The following is an 18237-nucleotide window of genomic DNA, read 5'->3' on the forward strand; positions in this document are numbered from 1 at the left end:
GAATAAAATAATAATAAAAATAAACTTATGAGTAAAACTTCTTGTGTACAACTGTTTAACAATTCCAAAGTAGCCACAACAAAAGAAAGATTACTTCCTTTTTATTCAACTGTTGCCAACTGTGGCTGCCACTGAATTCGGGCGCCACTTGGCCATAGAGCACCTCCTTGTGCGCTGGAGCTGCATGCACCGTTGGACTACGGTCTGTAAAGTCGCGTTTCTTTTTAAAGCTCTCATAATACCAGTCCATGCCATCTTTACGCTCGGCAGGCACTGGCTCCGTATCCGTGCGTTTCTGCGCCTGCCTGGTTATTTGCTCGCTGGCGAAGCTCTCGTTGTCAGCGCTGGGCGTGGTGCGCTGATATTCCTCTGCAGTGGGCTGCGCCAGCTGCTGATGTGGCGTGTATACTTTGGTAATGGTTGAACGTCCGCCAGCTGGACGCGCAGCAGCAGCAGCTCGAGGAGTGCTTGGCGTCAGCTGGTAGTCATTGGGTACTAAAGGCGTGGTGCTGGATAGCCAGGATTGACTTTTGATTTGCGCTTCATGTTCTTCTGGCGGCGGTATTAATAAAATGGTCTCCGCTGTGGTTGATTGCGGCAGCTTGGGTGGCCGCAGCAGTGTTACGGACTGTGCTTCCAGATCTTCATCGTCGTATTGTGAATCCTCAAGCTGCTGCTCGCTGCTTTTGCTGATGCTGGCAACGGTCGTAGTCGTAGTTGACGTTGCTCTGCTACTCGCTGTAGTCATGGGCTTCGTATTGCGCATAATGGGCATCTGTGTGGTTACATCCGGCGTGGTTTCGGTCACATAGTACGTGGCTGTCTCTTGGCTCTCAGCGCTGCTTGTTGGCTGTGGTCTAGGCGACGCTTCCACATGCTCCTGCCGCACTGCAACGGGCACAAAGTGTCGCTCTGGATGCGGCTTGCTGCTGGTCACGTTCACCGGCTCCACCAGACCGCGACGTTGCTGCGGATCATGCACTGGCATAAAACCGCCCACATGGGCGGGCACAATAGGCCGAAAGCCGCCACGCTCAATGCTCGCCGGTTCCCGAAAGGTGGTGCGAAATACGCCTACTGTGCTGGTGGCCCCACCACCGAGAACGCCAACACTCTCATTGCTCAACGACGCCTCCTCCACGGAGCTACTCGTACTTGCGTCTATCTTTCGCTGTTGCTGCAAATACTTTTCAAACTCGGCGCTGTTGGGTTGATACATGCGCGTTTTGCCACGCCCTGTGGGCAGATTGATATGCGCCATGCGATGCGTGGCAGGCATTTCATCCGACTGATCTGTGCGCTGTTTGCGTCCGCGCTCGCCAAAGCCAAAGAAGCGGCCCAAGCTCAAACTGGGTATGGGATAACCAAAGAAGGTAAAGGGCGAGCCCGCTCCTGCCGGCGGCTGTGGGCGTCTGTTGAAGTACTTGGTGTGCAGCAAAGTGTTGTTCGGATCTATTGGCGGTGGCGTCGCTTTGGGACGTTGTGAGCTGCTGACTACCACATTGCTGGACTCCGGCGCATCTGTAGAGTCCACATACTGATCGTAAAAGTATTCGCTTTCGCTCACCATGGGACGCTCGCCTGCTTCGCACTCATCATTGAATTCCTCGGGCAGATCACGTTGAAACACATCGCCATGCTCATTGAGCAGCGGCAATTGATTGCCGGCAATGCGCTCATTGTTGCCCTCACCCTGGTAGAGATCCAAGCCAGCGCACAGGCTGCGCTCCATGCGTGCAGCACGCAGCAGACGACCATCCTGGCATTTTGGACCAGGACCATACGGAAAATTGGTCTCCTGCAGCCAGACAGAAAGCCACTGCATCTCACAGTTGCAGTCAATGGGATTGCCTGCAATGTGGCATGTATGTGGATATTAAATGCTTATTCAGTTGGATGCTATTTACTTACCATCCACATCGAGTATGGCTATGTTCCCTCTTAAATTACGAAAAGTGCGCTCTTTAATGGTGCGCAGTTGATTGTTGCGCATAGAGAGCACTCGCAGTCTGGGCATGGTTTCAAATGGAGAGCCCTAGCAAACAGTAAATAAAAAGGATAAATAGTTAAATTGTTTATTAACATTATACAGCAATACATAATTAGTTTGTTTGTAAGTTAAAAGAAAGCGCTCTTGACAAAGGCAACAACGCAAATTTACAGTTACAGTTCTCAGCAGTAGCAGCGTTGGAGCGTAGGAAAAGAGAGACAGCACAAAGCGCCACTACAACGAATGAGCAGAAAAGTGAGAGCGCAAAGCAATGAGCGTGTATGCGTAGGGGAGGGAGGCAATAGAAATAAAAGCATCAGTGACTGCTGAGCAGTCAAAGAACTGTCGGCACAATGGGCACAGCCAGGATTTCATTAAAAACTTTTAATATAATATTACTTAGCTTATTAAATTAACTATTGTATTTAATTTGATTTAGTCACTCACTTGTATTCTACATATCTGATTGTTGTCCATTTTCAGCTCCACCAGCCAATTGAGCGACTTGAGCGGCATTGTGGACACCAGCTTGACCCCGTTGGTGGACAGATCGAGCACTTCAAGATTGCGCATGCTGCGCAAGCCTGTGTTCTCTAAATTGCGAAACTGATTGTTGGAGAGATTGAGAAAGACCAGCGAGTTGGCATTGTGGAAACTCTCAGGGGAAATGAAGCGCAGTTTGTTGTACTGAAAATGCGAGGCCAGCAGTGTGGGCAGCTGCTCAAACACATGATCCTTAAGCTCCACCAGCTTGTTGTCGGCCAGCACGAATTCCTGCAGCTCATCGAGCTGCTGCAGTGCACCGGGCTGCACGCTGGAGATTTCATTGCTACTCAGATCGAGATACTGCAGCTTGGGCAGTTGCTTGAACGTGCCCTGTTGGAGTTCCGCTATGAGATTATTGGACAGCCGTATTTCGACGACATTGCGCCAGGCATTGATGACATCGGATTGCACGCGTGAGATTTGATTGTAGCTGAGATCAATGTCACGTAAATTGCGCAAATTTCCCAGACCCACTGATATGTCCTGCAGCGTATTGCCGGACAGATCCAAATACTCCAAGGAGCGCTGATTGTCAAAGGCTGTGGGTGAAATGCTGCGTATAAGATTTCTGGACAGATCCAGCTGCTCCAGTCGACTGTTGTTGGAGAAGAAGTTATCCGTAATGGCCTCCAGTTTGTTGGACTGCAAATTAAGATTGCGCAGCTCGGCCAGCGGCAGCAGCGCACGCTCATCCGCCTGGCTGAGCTGATTATCCTGCAAATGCAGCAGCTCCAAGCGCTGTATGCCAATGAACGCGGTGTCCTCCAGCAGGCGCAACTGATTCTGCGCCAGACTAAGCACGCGCAGCTCGGGCGCTGACTGAAAACCATGTCGTGGCAGCTGCTCCAAGCGATTCTGGCTAAGATCTAGCATGCGCAGATTGGGCAGCTGCAGCGCTTTGCTGCCGGTTGCAGGCAAACTGCTCAAGCGGTTGCCACGCAACGAAATGCGCTCCACAATCTGCGGCAGTCCAGGTATGACCTGGCTCAGCTGATTATAGCTGGCATCCACTTCAAACAGGCGCTCCAAGTGCTTAAACGTGCCGGGCTGTATGTGATTCAAGGCATTGTACGAGATGTTGAGCGTCTCCAGCAGACTGTTGTGGCGAAAGCTATTGGCAGCCAGCTCGCTCAGTCCATTCTCGCTGAGATCGAGACGACGCAGCGAAGGCAAGCCCGCCAGCAGCTGCGAATCCACGCGCACAAATTGATTCTGCGCCAGATCCAGACCCTTCAGACCTGGCAGATTCCAAAAGGGCAGCGGCAGCTCCGAGCTCAAACTATTGTTGCGCATGCGCAGCTCCCGCAAGGCGGGCATGGCCATCAGCGCATCACGTTCAATCAAACGCAGCTGATTGTTGTTCAGATGCAGTTGCTCCAGCGTGCCATGACCACGCAGCGCGCCATAGGGCAGCTCATGCAGCAGATTGCTGGACATGTCCAGAAACCGCAGCGTCGGCAGCGCATCCAGCAGCGCACGCAGTGCCTCCACATGAGCAATCTCATTGTTGTAAATATGCACGGACTCGACGCCGCTGCCCGAAGCCTGCAGCAGCGACTCCGGATGTATGCGCCGTATCAAATTGTTGTGCAAATAAATTGTCTTGAGCTGCGGCGTGCGCAGGAAGGCGCCGTATTGCAGCTCCGTAATGCGATTATCATTCAAATGCAGCTCACTTAGGTTAGGCAGATCCACAAAGGAGCCATCTTCGATGATGTTGATGGCATTGTGATCCAGGCGCAGTTTCTTCAGATGCTCCAGATCCTTGACAATGCGCCCAATCATGCCCACATCGCTGATTTGATTGTAGCTCAGCTTGAGGCTCAGCAAGTTGGGCAGCCTGGACAGCGCACGCAGATGAATCCAGTTGAGCGCATTGCGACTGAGATCCAGATTCTTGAGAGAGATCAAACCATCAAAGAGACCCGCCTCCAAGCGCGTAAGACCCGAGCCACCTTGGATATGTATATGCTGCAGCTTGGGCAGATGCCGAAAGCTGTGCACCGGCAGTGTTGTCAACGAAGCGCTCTGAACACTCAGATAGGTCAAGCTCAACAGCCCCGAAAAGTCTGGCAAATGCTTGAGCTCATCGCTTTGTATCGTTATGGCCAGCATATTAATCATGCCGTTCAGACTCTCCACAGGAATGCTGCGCAGCTGTGGCTCCACTATGAATATCTCCACCAGACTGTTCTCCAGCTCGTTCAGCCAGCCATTGGACACACGCTCGATGCTATTGTAGCGCAACATCAGACGCACCACCTGCAGATTGCCAAAGAAGCGTCCGGGCAGCGCCGGCAGCTGATTGTTCTCCAGCACCAGCTCATCGATTTTACTTTTGATATTGCGCTCCACGGACTTTAAGCCGTCCATAATCTGCGGCAGATTGCTGTGGGAGCACCTGTGGCATGGAAATGAAATGTAAGTTGCACGCTTAAGTTGCTGCTGTTGCATGTGCTTACCATATTTGTATCTCTTTGCCACGCAGCGAGCAGCGACAGGGCAGTATCGCCTCAGAGGGTGGACAACTATCTGCGCTGACTAGCAGAGACCAGGCGCTGATTAACAGTATCGTAGGTACCAACAGCATTATGCATTGACGGCTTACAACATTGCTAAGTAACTGGAGAATGAATTTTAGTGATAATATTAAGTATACGCTTAGTTTAGATTGGTTCGATTTAGATTCAAAGTAGCTCTTAAGCTCGTTTGGATTTAGAATTTATATAGAAATAAATTCTAACATTAATTATGAAACCTATCAATTTGTTTGATTTAATTACAACTAATCTTAAATTTGAAAGAAAGAAATTTATTAAATACAGTATGTACTTATATGTATATAAGCCAGATATATCAATGAAGTTATCAGCTGTGATTGCAGAATTAGTGAATGGTTTATTATGTTGATAAGTGAGCTGCCCACTCGCTGTATATAAATGTGCTCAGTTGTTAAAATTAAGCAGTAGCATTCTTCTCTCAAAACTATGGGTCTCTACGTTTTTCTAGGACTACTGGTGCTAGGTCTGGGTCTGGTGCTGGCCGTAGACGATCCACGCTATTGTCTGCATGAGATTGTCAAGTCGGATGAGCGCATACGCTCACATGGTTACCCCGCAGAGACGCATGAGCTGGTCACTGAGGATGGCTATGTGCTGACGCTCTTCCGCATACCCTATTCCCACAAGCTGCAGAATCAGAATAAGCCACGTCAACCGGTACTGCTGCAGCATGGACTGTTTAGTAACTCGGACTGTTGGCTGTCTTCGGGGCCGGACAACTCGCTGGCCTATTTGCTAGCCGATGCTGGCTATGACGTTTGGCTGGGCAATGCGCGTGGCAACATTTACTCCAGGGCTAACAATTTCATCTCCATCAACAGTCCCAAGTTTTGGCATTTCGACTGGCATGAGATTGGCACCATCGACATTGCTGCCATGATTGATTATATTCTGCCAGAGACGGGCCACAAGCAGCTGCACTATGCTGGTCACTCGCAGGGCACAACAGTTTACATGACGCTGCTCAGCGTGCGTCCGGAGTATAATGAGAAAATCAAGTCAGGACATTTGCTGGCGCCTTGCGCTTTCTTTGAGCACGGCACATCGCCAATTTTCAAACTGCTAAGTCCTTTGGTGGGCACACCAGGTGGCATGTGGAATCAGCTGCTTGTGGACACGGAGCTTATACCGCACAACAATCTGATCAATCGCTTGGCGGACAACAGCTGCGGCACTGGCAGTGCCTATGATTCTGTTTGCAAAAATGCTTTTCTAATCTTTGCCAATGGCGGCTATGAGAACATGAATATTGTAAGTGCAACAAGCCCCATTTAAAATTGTTTTTAATATAATTTTTGCTTGCAGAGTTCCATGCAGGTGTTGATTGAAACACATCCCGCTGGCAGCTCAAGCAATCAGGGCATACATTATATACAATCCTATGCCTCGCATGAATTCCGTCAATACGATTGGGGCATCAAAAAGAATCGCCAGCTCTATGGCCAGGATACGCCACCAGACTACGATTTGAGTCTCATTAGCGCACCCACATACTCTTACTCCAGCAACAATGATGCGCTGTGTGGACCGCAGGATGTGGATACACTGGTAGCCAAAATGCCGCAACTTATCGAGGATCATCGTGTGCCGCTGCAGAGCTTCAATCATCTGGACTTTATAGTGGCCAAGAATATGAAGGAGCTGATCAACGATTTGGTTGTGGAACGCATGAATAAATATGAAAACTAAATAATATTTCAAATAAATGCAGCGAGATAAGCAAACTGCTTAGTTAGTTAATTTATGTTAGCCTAAAGATTAGATAGTAACTGCCTCTTTTGAAGCGTAGATTAGGCAGCTATAAAACATATTTTAAGCAAGTTGCTGCTGATTGATTAACAATAATATTAACTTTGACGCACATAAAGGGAAATTTATTGAAGAGAAAAGGCGTAAGCAATTTCAAAATCTTAAGCTTTGTTAATCAAGCTATATTAATTTAATTAACTTAGTTCTTGGCCTCAAACCATAATGTGAAGCAGACTGTGGTTTAGATTACCAAACAGCGCTCGTCTAGAAATCTTATAGATTGATCTACAAAAGTTCATAAGTATGGACTACGCACAACACAGGAAGTTGTAAGCCAGCTTGTGCAATAGCCAAAGACTTTAATAAACAAAGCTCTACAAAATATGTACCAACCACTAGTTAGGGCTATGGCTAAACATATCTTGGCTATAAGACTCAATGCAGCTGCGTAACACACAAAAAAAAGAAACTTTTTGCGCCAAGAAGCGTAACATACATGGCTTTTCAACAAAAATTTTGTAATCATTTAAAAAAGAAGCAGCAACAAAACATGGAGTGAAACGGCAGCAGCCAAAGTTAAAGCTAATACTGCTGTTTGGCACCTGACTGACTGACTGAATGGGCTGCCTGGCTGCCTTCCCGCTCTCTGTCTCTTTCTACGCATGCGCGGCGGCGTCGGCGAGTTTACATCAAACGAACCTTGAAATTATTGTCGTTTTCATCATTGTCTGTAATTTCTTGGGCTTCCAGCTCTGAGTTGGAGCAGTGAGACTTTGAGCTGGAGCTACCTGCCTGCCGCAACTAAGTGCAATATCTTGAAGGTCTAAATGTAGAGAGACAATTTCACCATGTTTTGTTATATTTTGCTCTGATTTCTTTCGAGTCGCAACTAATTAAATAACTGTTAGTTCTTTATACTACATTGTAGATAACTTGGCCATTAAAACGGTTTTTTGCATAGCAAAGATCGATTCAGTCAGATTATTATAATAATAATTTAGTAGACTAACTTGCAATTAGTTTTGCATTTAAATTTTTAGTTTAAGCTTACTTTTACAGCAAAACAGGCTTAAGTATATCCTGCAGCTTATTAATATTATTTTGTTTGTTTTATTTATTCACTGTTGCTCGTTTGTTTGGCAACAACTTTGTTGCAGCTGCACTTCACTTCACTGTTAATTAATACACTTCACTTTCGAGCCCACTTTTGCTTTTGCAATTCAATTAAAATACACACACTTTAGTTTTATTTATGTTTGAGCTGCGAATTGTTTATTTCTTGTGCCGAACCGTCTCGTTTGAAATGCGCGTTAAAACTGTTTTTCAAAACGTTAGCCAAGCCAACAGATTACTCAAGTCAACTGTTTTTGAGCATTTACTGGAATGCGGGGGCGTAACGCCGTCTATGCTTCCTGCCTGTGCAATATAGCCAAGTGCCACACTTGGCTGATTCGCACTCACACTTCAGTTAAGACCAAATTCATAGCGTTTGAGTCGTGTGGATTGCATGTGTGGATGCTAAGCTGGGGTCATAGCTGTGTGGGATGCCTTGAAATTGCAAGTGAAATTAGCGAATTATGTGAGGAAATTGCTTGTTGAAAAATGAAGGCCAAACGAGCCCTGACTTTAATTTGAATATTATTTAAGTGCTTTGCTGGTAAAAGCTGCTTAGCAATCATTAAAAGTTCAGTAAGGTACTCAGCCAAGTCAAGTTAAGTTAGTTTAACGATTTTTTAAGTAGGCAGGCAAATCTTCGCGTATTATCTTTCATTCAATTCATTCTATTTTCAGTCAATTCAACATCGCTGAACAGCAATCTGCTAGTGCTTCAAGCTTACTCATCTTATCCTCAATGCCTTGCTGTAGTCACAGATAAGTTTCATTCTCTTTAAATTGAAATTCTGCATACTAGTTTTTGTTAATTAATATTGTAACACATAATATATCAACTACATATATTAAAAATGTGTGCCCAACTTTAAAATGTGCGCATTTCGTTTTCACTTTCATTTTTAAGCTTTCAGTATCTCTTTGTCATTTCCTGGGCCGCTTTATGCTCGGCTCAACTTTAGACAAATTAAATTAAAGGCCTCATAGCGCGCTTGATTCATAAGTCTCTTGCATTTGTTTGTCTTATTTTTTCGTTAGTTACATAAATCATAACAATAAGCGTCGCCAGTTTTGCTTTCGATTGCTTGGCTGCACATGGAACTGGGCATGCTTCCCTTATATATGAAACACAGACTAAACTAAAATGTATATTTAAGCATGAAAAAATATGCACAGTTGTGAGACCCAACTGTCAGTTATTTGAAATCTATAAATACTATTTACTTATTTATTTCATTTACTCAAAGTGCAAACGTCAGCACACTCAAGGCTACAATAAATATTGTTTTTAAAACAATTCGCAATATTTGTACCCCACCCTGTATACGCAATATGCTGATAAGTTATAAATGTTAAATGCATTTTCTTACAATCATTGCCACGTGCTGTCATCTTAGATTGAGATTTGATTCGATTTTAAGATTTTATTCTATGGGTTTCACTACACACACACAACACTAGCTGGCAATTAAATTAAAGCATTATAATATGTAAATGCCCTTCATATTCAATTTCGCTTTCAAGGTTAATTCAATTTCGCTTCATTTCGTTTGGGGAATTAAACCAAAATCTATGTTCTAAAGTATTATTGCGATTCAGGAAAGAGAGCACACAGCTGCGTAGACTGAAAGTCTTTCTGGAGGGGGCTAAAAATATGAAGCAAAGAGAAAATCGAGATACATCAAAATTTATTACAGTTTTATTGTCAAAGAATTACAAACATTTATAGCGTATACGCAATATTTATAGTAAACTGCTTAATAAATATCTGAGGATTATAGACAATATTAATTGTTTTATTTATTGCTATACTAAAGTTTTAGGTAACTAAGAAATTCCATATAAACTTGTTTCTGTAGTCTTGCAAATTTTTAAACGCATATTACGTATACGTAACATGTGTTAGCGCAGACCAGGCCCCCTCTGAAAAGGAAACCCGCTCAGTTAAATAATTTTCTTGCAGTAGCAGTGGTTGTTGTTGTTAATATTGTTGTTGTTGTTATTGTTGTCAATTGACAGGCCTCCGTTGCTTTCGCTTTTATTAAATTATAAATGGCAAAATCGAGCAAATCTTTTGCCATGGCGACAAGCTCAGCAACAACAGCAACAATAACAGTATAACAACAACAACAAAATAGTGAAAAATTATGCTGAAATTGAGCGTTTGCCAAGTGCCGAGCAGAGCAAACTAACGAACAAATCAAAAAAAATAAATTCCGAATGCTCACGCGATATTGTAGTACGGGCTAAATACTATGTATAGAGCCCGAGAGGAAATTTTGACATGAGCTGGTGAAAATTATTCGCCAGCTTTCGAAATCAGTTGAAAATTGTAACTCGGCGCGTTGCGGCGCGTCCTCCAACAGACTCTCGAAAATGTTTCGCAAGTGCCTGACTACGCTGGTGGCCAGCCAATGCCAACGTCAGCCCGTGCTGCGCATGCTGCATCAGCAGCCCCTAAGTCGTCCGCCCAAGATTCTCATCACTGGCGGTCTGGGTCAGCTGGGCATTGAGTGCGCCAAGCTGCTGCGTTCGCAGTATGGCAATGAGAGTGTCATACTCTCGGATATTATCAAGCCCAGCCAGGCGGTGCTGGAGAACGGTCCGTACATCTTTGCGGATATTTTGGACTTCAAGGGACTGCAGAAGATTGTTGTAGATCATCGCATCGATTGGCTAATACACTTCTCGGCGCTGCTCAGCGCTGTCGGCGAACAAAATGTGCCGCTGGCCGTCAGGTAGCCACCCACACCCAAAACCACTCAAAAGTACAGTTATCATATCAATTGATTTTTATAGAGTAAACATTGAGGGCGTGCACAATGTCATTGAGCTGGCCAAACAGTATAAGCTGCGCATCTTTGTGCCCAGCACCATTGGCGCCTTCGGACCCGACAGTCCACGCAATCCCACTCCGAATGTAACAGTAAGTCCTTAAGTTTAACCCATTGTTGTTGGTTCGATATTCATATGGATTATGCTTGCTCTAGATTCAACGACCGCGCACTATTTATGGCGTCTCCAAGGTGCATGCTGAGCTTATTGGTGAATATTATTACCATAAATTTGGCTTGGATTTCAGATGCCTGCGTTTTCCGGGCGTTATTTCAAGTGATCCACCAGGTGGCGGCACTACGGGTAAGTTGCGTACTTTCGCCAAACAAGCTTTATTTAACTCAATTGCTTATAGTAGTTTAAACTAAGCAATAGCATGACAAATGTGTGCCTATCAATTTTCTATATGATTTAGTTATTAACCCATATCAGCGCATAATTTTAAAGTTCTACCAAGCGTAAGCTCAAAACACAATTGAATTAGCTTTCTCATACTTTAGCACACTTTGTATATAGTAAGCAATGACTTTTTATAAGCGCATATTTGTTAAACCATTGACACTTTAGTTACACAGCAGACCTTGTACTAATTTTAACATTTTTATACAAAAAAAAACGTGCATAACCTCACATTTTTTAATTCTCTGCAGATTATGCTGTGGCAGTATTCCATGAAGCACTGCGCAATGGCAAATATACTTGCTACCTGAAGCCGGATACACGCCTGCCCATGATGTACATTGAAGATTGCTTGCGGTAAGTTAACTTAAGCTTGCATTTTATATAAAGATATTTAACTGAAATATTGAATATTTCATACAGCGCACTGTTGGAGTTTATGCGTGCACCCAATGAGCAGTTGAAGCGTCGCGTATACAATGTGACCGCCATGTCATTCACGCCCGAGGAGCTGGTGGATAAGCTGAGCAAGCATGTGCCCCATCTGCATGTTACCTACCAACCAGACAGTCGACAGGCGATTGCCGACTCCTGGCCACAGGTGTTTGATGATTCCGATGCGCGTCGTGACTGGAACTGGCAGCACAAGTATGATCTAAACAATCTGGTGGACTTCATGGTCAAGGATGTGCAGGAGAACTACATCAATGTGGAGAATGGCGAACGCCAAACGCTGAGCAACTAAACCAAAGCGACAGCTGCTTAGCCACAACGAGTATTCCAACAACAGAGACGAAAAGAAGAAGCTAAAAGGCATTTAAATGCATTTATATACTATTAAAAAACAACAAATAAACAATAAATTTACAAAATATTTATTTATGATTGCGTTTAAAGCTTTTGAATTACATTGCAAACTTGAGTTAATTAAAATTAAAACTAAGCACCTTGGGGTTTCGGATTTTGCAACAAATCCAGTTTTGTGTGTTAAGGCAGCTTAACTAACTACTTAGACTTAGTTTAAAGTTAATACAATGTGTATAAAAGGTATAAGCTATATATCGGGCTCTAGGTCCGTTTGCAGATGATGCAAACAACCGCCATGTGTGGCAATATACAAGTCCGCTGCCTCAATTCTGTGTTTCTTTGCTAATTTAAGATCCTTACAATTTAAGGACTCTATGCGCAAGACTTGTGACTGTTGCTCTTGTTGTGGTCGGTCTGTGAACGAGCAGAGAGCAAAGAATTGTTTCGCTATCAGAGTTTGATATTTGTTTGTTTTGCTTTGTTTCGTATTTCTATACAAATTGCGCCTTTCACAAAGTTTGCTAGCAACAGCTGCTTTTAATTATTTTTGTAATTTGCGTTCTCGCTCAGCAATTACTTAAAATATTTACAAAATGGTTCAAAACACAAATGGTATACTATACAATTTGTTTATATTTTGTAGCTTTTTGTTTATAAGTAAATTATACCTATTAGTTTCTTTGATATTAAAATAAGGCATAAGAATATGAAATTCTAAACAGGAGCATAGATGAATAGATCATATACAGCATATAACTATGCTGTAGAAGGAGAAATCATTTATATTATCATTCTGCGAAAAAATGTTCCAGAACTTAATTCTGCGAAACTTTAATCGAAAATGGAATGAATATAAAAATGGTTTTGGAATTTGCGTAGATGTTAAGAAAGCATAAGATAGGACAGACAGTTTGAAAGACAGGAGAAGTAAATTTCATTTAAATGAGTGTTACAAACACTTTGTGAAAGGCTATTGCCAATTTAAACTTAATGCTAATTAATTAATATATAAGCTTTACACTTAATTTGTTATTGCTTTTGTGTTAGCTTGATGCTTGATTGCTTGCAACATTTAAGTAGTTATTCATTCATTTGTTAAGTACATAAACTGTAGTTAATTTCAATTTCTGTTTGTTTAAACAATTTACATACAACTTTTTCTTCAGTTGCGTTCTTAATTTGCTTTGTACAATGCGGCGATATACAACAATTCCCACCGTGCTTATGTATATATTTATAATATTGATTGATTAATTGATACGTTTGCCATTTAAATGTGTATATTTTTAACAATTACTTTGGCTTTTCAAATTGCTTTTACTTTAATTACGTATACGCGGCGTTGGCACGTCGCTGGCATCCATCTATATGCAAATGCTTTGTTTCTTTGTATTTCTGCCTGCGGTGTCGACTAATATGCACAATTTGATTTCTGTGCTTTTTCTTCTTTCTTCTCTAGATATATTTTGAGTTAAGCAAATGGAAAATTTTTGACAGAGTGAGACGCGTGGTTGAACTGTTGCATGTTGTATAAGTATATGAGTCTGGTATATATAAATGTATAAACGTATAGCTATAAGTACATATGTAAAGACAATGTGTGCATGTTTTTAGATCATGTGCGACATCATGCAACGACTCACACGCTGCAAATGACCTTGATAGTGTTGTTGTATGCGTGGATGCTGCTGCTGCTGTTGTTGTTGTTGTTCTTGATGTTGTTGTTGCTGCTGCTGCGGCGGCTGCTCTGCTTGCATATCGTAATCACTTTCCATTAGACAGGATTGTGTGCCAATGACTTGTGTAGCAGGCAAGGAGAAAAAATCTATAAAAGCAAATGAAATATGTTAATATAATATTTAGCATTTTAATTTTTTCACTTGTAAACAAATTTTATACAAATTTACTTTAATGACTGCCGAATACAATTTGCCGCTGCTTTGGCGTCGACGTCGCTGCCAGCGGCACTGACAGTGTCCCAATTACGTTACATTTATAAATAGCCGGTAAATGCAAGCGACGCAGACGTTGACGTCAACTGCGACAGCGCTGTCAACGGTTATCGGCACCGGTTTTTATAAAGTTGCTATTTGTATATGTGTGCGTGTGTTTGTGTGTCAGCGATAACACAATACTAAGGCACACACTTAGCGTCCAATATAAAAAATCGTAGATAACTTATAAATATAGTATTATTGATCATTCTGTCTAGCGGGGGGTCGACTACTGATAAGCCAAATGTGTAGTACACCATACCTGATATACTCTGTAAGCAAAACTAGGAGCTTAATCAAAGCTAATTAGTCCCTGACCTCCCATGATAAGCATTCCAAAATGTCATATTATTATCAACTGCTTGGAAAGCCAAAAAATTTCAACACTTAGTAATAAAATGCAACGCATTTAACTTTGTTTTTTCTTATCGCGTGACAGGTTAGAGGTGTTTAAGTTTGGGGCATTATAGCTGACTTTACAGTTGGCATACGTAAGCTTAAAAGCTTTAACCGCTGCTCTAATTGTAACTGTATTAAATATGCATGTGCTCTAATTAATTGCTTATTGTATAAGTGTATTGATATAAAAATTCAGATGTTGTTTCCCATTACACATGCATACAAACATAGCTACATATTTCTTTTAGACCTATGTATTTAGATTTTGTAGATAACAAGCTGTTACACTTGCTTATAAGTATGACCCAAATAAAAATATTACTAAAAATTACATGCGAAACGCAAGTTTCGCAACCAAATGTTGCAATCTTCAATGCCCGTTAAGCGCACATTTAATTGTTGTTGCTGTTATTGTTGTTGTTGCGTGCGGTGTGAAAAAGTCAAGGCCAATGAATTTAATTTTAGGCATAATTACCATTACAATACTGCGCAACCAGATCACCATCATCGTAGCGGCAGCGCTTTACAGTTGTTAGATTATCCATCATCTCCATATCCAGCTGCTCATCCAGTCCCATAACAAAACAACGCTTCTTATTGCAACGTGCTGCAGCATTCGAGGAGTCTGTGGCAGCATTCTCATGCATTTGCATATCCTGCATGTTGTTGTTGTTGTTATTATCGGACGCTGCAGCAGCTGCATTGTTTACAATTGCATAGCCGTAGTAGCCATTGGAGGAACTTGCCACAACACGTGCATTGAATGGATCAACGTTACTGTGACGCGGCCGCGGCCCAGTTTCGAAATTGGGAGCATCAGCTTCGCCATGTGCCCAGCACTCGAAATTTGTCAAGACCATGTTGCTGTCGCTGCTGTGTGCGCGCAATGGAAATTTACCAAGAATACAGCACAAAAAAAACTTGCTCACGTATACGACCCGCGCGCTATATGTTTTTCGAACGACGCGTACTGTACAAATGTGACGCCGGCAGCGTTGTTTTTTCAACTGCAGCTGATTTTAGTTAATTATTGTAAAGTAAGCAGCAGCAGCGCTGTCGGCGTTGTTGAAATAAATTAACGCGCGCGAGAAACAACAACAGAAAAGACGCTGACGCCAGTTGTTAAAAATAAACATTAGGTGATTTTAGTTAATTCTGGAACAATAAGCTTTTGACTTGGGGCTATTTCGATAGATTTTAGATAAACAATTTAAATTGTTTAATAAATAAAAATAAATATACTGTTAAATTTTGAAGAGAATGTTTTTGTTTGACTCGCGCACGCTTATGTTTGAAACATTTTACTTGCATCTCGCTCACACTTTTGAAATCCTTATTGCTGCACCGTTCACACTGTTGGTGATACTCTCCAACATGGCAACAATGCAATCAAGTATCATCCAGCATAGTTGTGAACCAGTTGTGGAACTTATGGAATAAGTGTAACTATCATGTGATTGTCAAGTCAGATCGTAGCAAGACAACAAAAATATTAAAAACTCCAATTGAAACTTGAAGAGATTTAAGCTAAAAATATGAGCAACAAAACCAAAAAGAATACCAATGGCGATGGCGGCAACAATAAGCTGGCCAAACAGCGTTCACATGTAAGTTCAGTTCACTGGGTAGGATTTCTTTGTGCCGGCTTTTTTGTTTATCACTTTTTTCTTATAGGACTCTGAGGACTACAGCTCATTCAAAGTGGTCCTATTCTACTGCTCACTTATTGTTTTCCTTCCCGTGGGAACGTTTTTCGTGCTAAAAGGCTTTGTGTTGGATCGATTCTTTACCATGACAGAAATCAACGTCAACATTGCAGCTGCAGTTGGTGCAGTAGCCGCATTGCATATAGCCCTGGGCATTTATATTTATCGCGCATACTTCGGTGCATCTTCATCCAAGTCACAATATAAAGAGGATTAGGCGAATTCTTCTAAGCTTTAGTAGCATAAGTGTTAGGTACAATATTTACAACATATGTATTTAGTTGTGACTCTGCCACTGTTGCGCGAGGTAGGGTGAGAGCTGTAATCGTGTGTTGTTGTGTGACGTGTGTAATCAATTTCCATTGCATAATTTTCGATATCAAAACACGCGCTACACACATTGTATATTTGCTCGCCAGACCTATCCATCTTTGTTGTCAGTGTTTTGTGTCCAAGATTGTGTATTAAAAAAGACTTAGAAAAACTTAACATGCGCGGTTTGTTCGGTTGGGGTAAATCCATACAGCGATACGCATGGTCCGATGCTGTTAGAAACTTGCTGCCAAAGCGAAAAAAGAAAATTTACAACTTGGGTGTTTGCTTTGAGCCTGAAGATGTGGTAAGTAGGGTACGAGTTTTCTTGCCACGCCTATGTTGCTGCAGTATTTAGTTTTTTCATTAGTAAATTATTGTAAATGTAACGACTGTTAAATAACTGTCAGCTAAGTCTCTGTTAAGTTTAACAGCACTGTTATCGGCTAGCCACCATGAGCTACAACAAAAACTTTTTAAAGTGTGGCAACCTTTCGGTAAATCTTATTGTTTGTTTTGCTTTTATATTATTTAACGTTCGTCACACTGATAAGTAATGTCGTTTACCAAATCATAAGGCGTGTTGATATAAACAACCTAAGCAGTGTCAGTCACCTGCACATATTAACCATAAGCGCACAGATGTTTTGAAGCGTCAGGGGTGAGGTTAAAACCACCTGTCAGATTTATTGAAAGTGAAAAACAACAATAGAACGCTAAAATGCTGCCACAATATTTGATTGCAATAGTTTTTGTAATTTCGTTAAAAATCGCAACGTCAGCAGAACATTTTGTAGGCCGTCAACAGGTAGTGGTTGCTTTAATGCAAAGAGCTGTTCATATAATTATTAATCTTGCAGGTTACCTACAATCCCAGCAAGCTTTCCAATGAGCAGTTCCTCGAGTACAGTGGTCTATCGGATACTCAACATATGCACGATGCCATACGTAATATACTAATACCCAGAGTTGTGGGCACAACGAATCATAGCATTGTAAGACAATATATAGCTCAGAGTCTACGCGATTTGGATTGGCATGTGGAACTGGATAAATTTCATGATACAGCGCCTATTATGGGAGAGCTGCATTTTCAAAATATTATAGCCACATTGAATCCAGAAGCGGAGCGCTATTTAGTGCTGGCATGTCACTACGACAGCAAGTACATGCCCAACGAAGAGTTTGTGGGCGCTACCGACTCCGCTGTGCCATGTGCTATGCTGCTGAATCTGGCCAAGGTGCTGCAGCAGCAGCTGCAACCGCTGAAACAATCAAAGCTAAGTCTTATGCTGCTCTTCTTCGACGGCGAGGAAGCTTTTGATCAATGGGGTCCCAAGGATTCCATCTATGGAGCACGCCACTTGGCAAAGCGTTGGCAAAAGGAGAAAAAATTAAACAGCATAGATTTGCTAGTGTTGCTAGATTTACTCGGCGCACCCGATCCCACATTCTACAGCTTCTTTGCCAACACGGAGCTGTGGTATATGCGCATGGTGGATTTGGAAAGCCGTTTATCGCAAAAAGGCTTGCTGGAACGCTACATGAGCAGCGGTGTGTCGGTGCAAGATCCCACGCAATACTTCCAGCCACAAACGTTAAGGGAACGCATGATTGAAGACGATCACATACCATTTTTGGATCGTGGTGTACCCATTCTACACGTTATACCATTGCCCTTTCCCAGTGTCTGGCATACGCCAAATGATAATGAGCACGTTATTGATTATGCGACAACAAACAATTTGGCGCTGATACTAAGACTATTTACGCTGGAATACTTGCTAGGTGGCAAGTAGGTGAAACGCACAACTTTGAACAATCGAAGG

At 42.5% G+C, this 18237-nt stretch overlaps 6 protein-coding genes across 8 annotated transcripts; 4 read left to right on the plus strand and 2 right to left on the minus strand.

Moving 5' to 3' along the window:
* Positions 1-55: 55 nt before the first annotated feature.
* On the minus strand, positions 56-7924 carry LOC108598319 (protein artichoke). Its single transcript, XM_017984935.1, has 5 exons — positions 7898-7924; positions 4999-5159; positions 2438-4937; positions 1912-2035; positions 56-1851 (listed from the first exon to the last, which is right to left on the minus strand). Exons 2-5 carry the CDS (start codon positions 5124-5126, stop codon positions 56-58), a joined length of 4548 nt encoding a protein of 1515 aa, XP_017840424.1. The 5' UTR covers positions 5127-5159; positions 7898-7924.
* LOC108600065 (lipase 3) lies at positions 5515-6821 on the plus strand. Its single transcript, XM_017987416.1, has 2 exons — positions 5515-6348; positions 6403-6821. The coding sequence occupies exons 1-2, from the start codon at positions 5524-5526 to the stop codon at positions 6784-6786; spliced, it is 1209 nt and encodes a 402-aa protein (XP_017842905.1). The 5' UTR covers positions 5515-5523; the 3' UTR covers positions 6787-6821.
* Positions 7925-10300: 2376 nt separating the features above from the next.
* On the plus strand, positions 10301-12068 carry LOC108600067 (L-threonine 3-dehydrogenase, mitochondrial). The gene is made up of 5 exons (XM_017987419.1): positions 10301-10694; positions 10756-10882; positions 10947-11094; positions 11442-11547; positions 11614-12068. The coding sequence occupies exons 1-5, from the start codon at positions 10333-10335 to the stop codon at positions 11933-11935; spliced, it is 1065 nt and encodes a 354-aa protein (XP_017842908.1). The 5' UTR covers positions 10301-10332; the 3' UTR covers positions 11936-12068.
* Positions 12050-15562, minus strand: LOC108600068 (probable serine/threonine-protein kinase yakA). Of its 2 annotated transcripts, XM_017987421.1 has the most exons (3): positions 14866-15562; positions 13641-13822; positions 12050-12411 (listed from the first exon to the last, which is right to left on the minus strand). In XM_017987421.1, the coding sequence occupies exons 1-3, from the start codon at positions 15248-15250 to the stop codon at positions 12370-12372; spliced, it is 609 nt and encodes a 202-aa protein (XP_017842910.1). In that variant the 5' UTR covers positions 15251-15562; the 3' UTR covers positions 12050-12369. The 2 variants fall into 2 exon arrangements, with proteins under 2 accessions (XP_017842910.1, XP_017842911.1); XM_017987422.1 differs by lacking the exon at positions 12050-12411 and having other exon boundaries at positions 13080-13822; positions 14866-15559.
* Positions 15563-15820: 258 nt separating this feature from the next.
* Positions 15821-16576, plus strand: LOC108600069 (vacuolar ATPase assembly integral membrane protein VMA21 homolog). Its single transcript, XM_017987423.1, has 2 exons — positions 15821-15997; positions 16065-16576. Exons 1-2 carry the CDS (start codon positions 15926-15928, stop codon positions 16311-16313), a joined length of 321 nt encoding a protein of 106 aa, XP_017842912.1. The 5' UTR covers positions 15821-15925; the 3' UTR covers positions 16314-16576.
* LOC108600066 (glutaminyl-peptide cyclotransferase) lies at positions 16568-18233 on the plus strand. 2 transcript variants are annotated; one of them, XM_017987417.1, is made up of 2 exons: positions 16568-16715; positions 17269-18233. In XM_017987417.1, exons 1-2 carry the CDS (start codon positions 16587-16589, stop codon positions 18205-18207), a joined length of 1068 nt encoding a protein of 355 aa, XP_017842906.1. In that variant the 5' UTR covers positions 16568-16586; the 3' UTR covers positions 18208-18233. The 2 variants fall into 2 exon arrangements, with proteins under 2 accessions (XP_017842906.1, XP_017842907.1); XM_017987418.1 differs by lacking the exon at positions 16568-16715 and adding an exon at positions 16908-17216.
* Positions 18234-18237: the final 4 nt, after the last annotated feature.

This window comes from Drosophila busckii, chromosome 3L, assembly GCF_011750605.1.
Source record: "Drosophila busckii strain San Diego stock center, stock number 13000-0081.31 chromosome 3L, ASM1175060v1, whole genome shotgun sequence".
Lineage (NCBI taxonomy): Eukaryota > Metazoa > Arthropoda > Insecta > Diptera > Drosophilidae > Drosophila > Drosophila busckii.